Source organism: Gekko japonicus, unplaced genomic scaffold (assembly GCF_001447785.1).
Source record: "Gekko japonicus isolate JY-2015 unplaced genomic scaffold, Gekko_japonicus_V1.1 scaffold4168, whole genome shotgun sequence".
Lineage (NCBI taxonomy): Eukaryota > Metazoa > Chordata > Lepidosauria > Squamata > Gekkonidae > Gekko > Gekko japonicus.
Window position 1 is genome coordinate 5,387 of NW_015167668.1, and position 6,422 is coordinate 11,808.

Sequence of the window (6,422 nt, forward strand, 5' to 3'; positions counted from 1 at the left end):
ATAGATAGATAGATGATAGATAGATGATAGATAGATAGATAGATAGATAGATAGATGATAGATAGATAGATGATAGATAGATGATAGATAGATAGATAGATAGATAGATAGATGATAGATAGATAGATAGATAGATAGATAGATGATAGATAGATAGATAGATAGATGATAGTTAGATAGATAGATAGATAGATGATAGATAGATAGATAGATAGATAGATAGATAGATAGATAGATAGATAGATGATAGATAGATAGATAGATAGATAGATAGATAGATAGATAGATGATAGATAGATAGATAGATGATAGATAGATAGATGATAGATGATAGATAGATAGATGATAGATAGATAGATAGATGATAGATGATAGATAGATAGATGATAGATAGATAGATAGATAGTTAGATAGATGATAGATAGATGATAGAGATAGATAGATAGATAGATAGATAGATAGATAGATAGATAGATAGATGATAGTTAGATAGATATATAACATTTGTTTCCATGTGTGCTTAAGTGTTTGAAAGTGAAAGGCTTGGAAGTGTTGTGCATTCCTGGCTACGTTAATTGTGTTGTGCTACACTCTTTAGAAAGGAACACTTTATTTGCATGCAAAATTACTGTTTGTGTGTTCTCTCGTTATAACATTTGTTTCCATGTGTGCTTAAGTGTTTGAAAGTGAAAGGCTTGGAAGTGTTGTGCATTCCTGGCTACGTTAATTGTGTTGTGCTACACTCTTTAGAAAGGAACACTTTATTTGCATGCAAAATTACTGTTTGTGTGTTCTCTCGTGTGAATGTACAGGTTGACGGTTACACAGTGGCACACTTTGCTCTTGCAGTTAACCTGAGGAACAGGCCTTTCCCTAGGGTGCTAAGTCACCTTCTCTTTGTAGCGGGGGAGACCTCGTGCCTTAGTGGTGAGAACCAGTTTGGTGTAGTGGTTAAGTGTGCGGACTCTAATCCGGGAGCTGAGACACCTTTGGGTAGTGAAGGGCGGGGTATAAATCCAATCTCTTCTTCTTCTTCTTAATCTGGGTGGTCGCACACTAGACAGTATTGAGGAATATGACATTCACAGGGCCGGCTCACCCGCTAGGTGAACTAGGCCTTCGCCTAGAGCGCGAGCCGGCCGTTAGGGCGCAGGAAGAGAGGCAGGGGCAGCCGCTGGCGCGCCTGGCCAGCAAGGGAGGCAGCAGTGCCGTGCAGCCCACAGGAGCGCCCTCCATTGAGCCAGGCGACACCAGCAGCAGCAGCTGAGAGGAGCGCCGGGGCTGGGAGGAGCTCTGCTGGCTGCAGGAGGAGGACACGCAGCAGCGTGGGCAGGGCGCAGCGCTGTAGCTGGCTGGCGGCCGCCCCTGCCTCCACCTCCGCCCCCTCGCTTGCTCCTCTGCATCGCCCTTCTCCCCTCGCTTCACGGGGGGGGGATGGGACCGTCTCTCCGGAGTGCTTCCGAGCCCCCCCACCGTCTGGCTCTGCAGAAACACCCCCCCCACTACGACGCCTGCAGCATGCCGAGCCATCGGCCTGGGGTCATGGGTCCGAGGCAAGTCCTCTGTCGCTCTTTCCCGCGGAAGGCCGGGCTCGCGCAAAGAGCAGCAGAAGCAGCACCTCCTGGGGGAGTCAGGGTGACTCTTCATGATGGCAGCAGCCCACTTTGGAAGTGGAGTAATCGGGCATCGGGGAAAGTCCAGTATTTACAGATATCAGTGTTTTCACCCTGCATTTCTGGATGTCTGAACTCCCCTGTTGCGAGCTCAACCCAGCTGGGAAGTCTGATTGCTCTGTTCTGTTTTCACTCCTTGTTTATTTTAAGTCAGTTAGCAATGTGCACATAACCGCATTTTCGTGCACACCAGCAAGCTTTCAGCTGTTCTCTGAGGCAAAAAGGGGGGGAGGGAAGGGAAGGGCAGGCTGAGAAGCCTCCTTTGTCTTTTTTCATGCTGATTCCTCTGCCTCCAGCTTTGTAGTACAGAGGGTGCAGGATTAATTGAAAAGATGAGTTTTTTCAGAGGAGGAGGCAGCCTCCCCCAGCTGTCAAAATGGAGCAGTGCTTGGAATAAGCAGTTATGCGCATGTGCAAAAGACAAATTAAAAAAAGAAGCCACCCGCAACACGCAGTGAGGCCACTAAGTTCAGGGTGTGCTGTCTGGTCACCCCTTCCCGCAACGACTTAAACTGCTGCAAACAGAAGTGCTGCCAGATCATGCCAAGCTTCCAGTGTGACCACAGCCCACGTTAAGAGCAAAGTATTCTAGCCGCCCTGTGACAATTGGTGGGATGGTTGTGGGGCTTACTTATGGTACTTGTCCCACTTGTCTTCCCCCCACTGCCACTTTGATGAGACTGAGCGCCTTCTGTATTTTTATCTATTGCTTTGTTAGCCACTGCCCCCATCTCCCCTTAAAGGTAATAGACACTTTTCCTTTATACCCAGCTAGCTTGTTCATACTAATTGAAGGATCACATTGGGGTCCCCACCCTCCCTGAGCCTGTGGGGCACCTTTGGAATTCTGACACAAAAACTTCAGAGAGAAAACCACTTCCTTGGTGACAGAAGGCATCAGCCTCGCTGTTTAGGGGCCTACATGATCTATAGCTTTATCTCTCTCACAGAAGCAAAACTGCCCCATGTCCAGGTCTGAATCCCTACTTTGCCACAGAAGCTCGCAGGGTGACCTTGGACTAGTCCCACCCTCTCTGCCTCACCTACCTCACGGGATTGTTGTGAGGTTAAAGTAGAGAAGGGCAGAACGTTATGAGCCATTTTGGGTCCCTGCTGGAGAGGAAAGTGGGGTGTTAAAAGAGGTAAACAGCAGAGGTCATTTCAGGGGAGAAAAGGACGGAACGCAGTTCCCCCGGGTGAGGTGCAGGGGGGCGGGGCACACGATGAAGCCCCGCCCCCTGCTTCCAGCTGCCCCGCTTCCAGCCCTCATTCAGCCAGGAGGAGGCAGGAGAAGAGGGAGGGTAAGTTGCTTCCTCCTCACCTCTCCCCACCCCTGCCTCCTGGGGCCAGGGAGGGCCTTGGCGGAGCTTCCTCGCACTCCCGCCGGCCTTGCAGGTCCACCGCTGGGCCCCTGATGTCAGGGGGTGTGGCATATGCTAATGAGTTATGCTAATGAGTCCCCCTAGCTCTTTTTCTACGAAATGAGCCCTGGTAAACAGTAATAAATAAACTCCTCACCAGGTCCCAGAAGGACAGGGGAAGGGGAGGGATCAGAACATTCTGGTAATGTCCCCGGAACACTCCTTGCTGTGTCCGAGTTGGAAGTTGGGGAGAAACTTCCCTCAACTTTTTGCAGAGTTCCAGGGATGCAGCAAGACCTTTGAGGGAGGCAAAGTTCCAGTGTTCAGAGGCACTGGATCCCAAGAGCTTGCAAACCCTATCCTATGGAGAGATATACCCTTCCAAGTCCAATGAAGTCAATGGGCTTGGAAGCCTGTAACTCTGGTTAGCACGCGAAAGACTTAAAAGATATTTAAAGATCTTAAAGATGAAAATATTTATTTTGGGGTCAGTTTTCATGAATTGTTGACAGCTGTATAGGCAGTATGGGCCTACCTGCATTCAGATTTTGTCCCAGAGAGCTCCTTTTCTTTTTCTGCTGTTTGGATTCTTCCCTCTTCTACCATTCTCACCTGGCTTTGCTGTTGTCATCTTAACATCTGTTTCTTGTCGAATCTCTAGGTTTCTCCTTGATTGCAAGGGCTGCAATAGCTTCTCCAGGACTACGATGGGGGGATGAGAATATTAGTGAAACAGCGGCATTTGCCCCATGGGACACACACAGTGGAGGCACAGCATGACTTGGGTTGGGGGCCGAATATTTGCACGTCCTAAAGAACATGTGCAAACTCGCACGTCCTAAAGTGAGTGAGGTTGGGGGGTACCAGTTGGATGGAATCCGTCAGCATGGAATCTCCACCCCACTGGGTCCAGCTCTACCCGGAGTATCACAACGACAACATCATTCCCCTGCACTATAACTACACGGGGAAGCTCTACAATAGCAAATACAAGGGGAGACTCCAAGTCAACGCCATCGTCTTCCTGGTGGTGTGCGCCTTCACAGTAGCCGAAAACCTCGTGGTTCTGCTGGCCATATGGAGGAACAAGAAATTCCATGCGCCCATGTACTACCTGCTCGGGAATCTAACCCTGTCGGACTTACTGGCTGGAGTCGCTTACGCTGCCAATATCGTCCTATCCGGGCCCAGCACTCTCCGGCTGACTCCCCTCCAGTGGTTTCTACGTGAGGCGGGGGTCTTTGTCACACTCGCCGCTTCCGTCCTCAGCCTCTTTGCGATTGCCGTTGAGAGACACATCACCATGGTCCGCGTGCGGCTTTACCACGGGGACAAGAAAAGGCGCATGCTCCTGTTGGTGGGGGCCACCTGGGTGGCCTCCTTCGCGCTCGGGGCGCTGCCCCTCCTGGGCTGGAACTGCCTCGGCTGCCTTCCGGAATGTTCCACGGTGCTGCCCCTCTATTCCAAGCACTACGTCCTCTTCTGTATCGTGGTCTTCCTGGTCATCCTCCTCTCCATTGTGGTGCTGTACGCCCGGATCTACTGCATGGTCAAGTTCAACGGGCAGCGCTTGGGCCGCCTGTACAAGGGCGTGCCGAAGACATCCAAGAGGTACATGTCCCTGCTGAGAACCGTGACCACCGTGGTGGGCACCTTCATTGCCTGCTGGCTGCCCCTGTTTCTCCTCTTACTGCTGGACGTTGCGTGCCAGAACCAAGCTTGCGGCGTACTCTACAAGGCGGATTACTTCCTGGGTTTGGCGATGATCAACTCTCTGCTGAATCCCGTCATTTATACCCTGACCAATAAGGACCTGCGGCGGGCCATCTTCAGGTTGCTGTGCTGTCTCCTGGCCGTTGCGCCGGGCGCGGAGGGGAGCCGGGCCAAGCGCTTTGGCCTCCCCGTACTGGAAGGCAGCACCAGCAAGTCGGACCACTCCTCGCACCAGGAGGGACCAAACGCCAATCTGTCGGTCAGGAATGGCGCCCCCGCAGCAAGCGAGGCGTTAGTGTCAAAAGCCGCCGCCTGAATTCTTCCGTTTGGCTCCGCCCTGGGTGATTGCGCTGGGGCACAGGTCGCCAGGAGTGCAGGCTGCTAGAGGCATGAGTCCTGGTGGAATGAATGAGAGATCAGAGGTAGGGTTGTCAGGCAACCAGCAGGGAAGGGGGAACTTCCTGGGAGCAGCAGGGAGGCCCATCCAGCGACATGTCTCCGTCACTGCCTACCTGAGCCGGAAGTGACGTCCTCATGTCCGGGACCCTGGCGTGACACTCTGGTATTTGGGAAAAAACTGTATGGTAAATCTGGCTTCTACCATAATTTCTTTGCCCAAATAACAGAGCGTCACCATAATGTCCCAGATGTGATGGCGTCACTTCCCTGTCACATGGGCAGTGATGTAGACGCATTGCTGCACGTCGGATGGATCTCTCTCCTTTTTTGGGCTAAGTTCCCGCCCCCCACCGGCCAGCTGATCGGTGGTGGGGAGGTGGGGCCTGTCAACGGGGGGGGGGGACGCCCGCCTCCACCGGGGAGGAGGTCCGGCAACCCTAACCAAAGGCCAGAGGGAAATTTATGCAGGAGGCCTAGGCCAGAGGGGAAGGCAGAAAAACCAAGCAGGAAGCAAGAGGAGCAGGGAATTCGGCTTCTTGGGGGGTCAGTCTAGCTCAGGGGTGGCCAAACTGTGACTCGGGAGCCACATGAGGCTCTTCCACACATATTGTGTGGCTCCCGGCAGGGCGGCTGGGGAAGCGAAGGGGAGGCGTGCCTCCCCCATCGGTCTTCCCTTCCCCAGATGGTGTTCCCCTCCCTGGGTAGGCTTGAGGTGTGTGGTGGGGGAACAGAGGAAGAAAGCAACTTTAACTTTAATATATTGTCGAAGTCTTTCACGGCCGGAGTTCATTAGCTGTTGCAGATTTTCCATCTTTCTGTGTTATACCTCTGAGGATGCCAGTCAGAACTACTGGTGAAAGGGCAGGTCCTACAATGCCAAGACCTCAGCCATACAATCCGGAAAAATCTACAACAGCTAACTTTAATTTTAAATGCATTCTCAATCCCCCCTCCCCCAGCCTACAAGTATCATTGGATTCATAAATATCGTTATCAATACCTGCATGGGTCATTTCGTAGAAAAAGAGGTGCAGGAGCTCATTAGCATAACTCATTAGCATAACTTATTTGCATATGCCACACCCCCTGACATCACCAGAAGTGTGTCAGAAGGCAACACCCACCGCTCAGGCTCCACTGGACTGTTTTGGATTGCTAGCTATTGGGGGGGGACATGCAGATCTGTCCTCACAGAGGAGGGAGAGCTTGTACCTGGGGAACGTGCAGATCTGTCCTCGCAGAGGAGGGAGAATAAAACTTGGTCTTAAAGGTCCCA

At 51.8% G+C, this 6,422-nt stretch overlaps 1 protein-coding gene across 2 annotated transcripts in view; it reads left to right on the plus strand.

The window, feature by feature from the left end:
• Positions 1–5,196, plus strand: part of LOC107112918 (sphingosine 1-phosphate receptor 1-like) — a 9,185-nt gene extending 3,989 nt beyond the window's left edge. For both annotated transcript variants that reach the window (XM_015414127.1, XM_015414128.1), the window contains exon 3: positions 3,696–5,196. In XM_015414127.1, the coding sequence (XP_015269613.1) occupies positions 3,906–5,063 (1,158 nt within the window). In that variant the 5' untranslated portion in view covers positions 3,696–3,905 and the 3' untranslated portion in view covers positions 5,064–5,196. The remainder of the gene's footprint in view (positions 1–3,695) is intronic.
• The last annotated feature ends 1,226 nt before the right edge of the window (positions 5,197–6,422 follow it).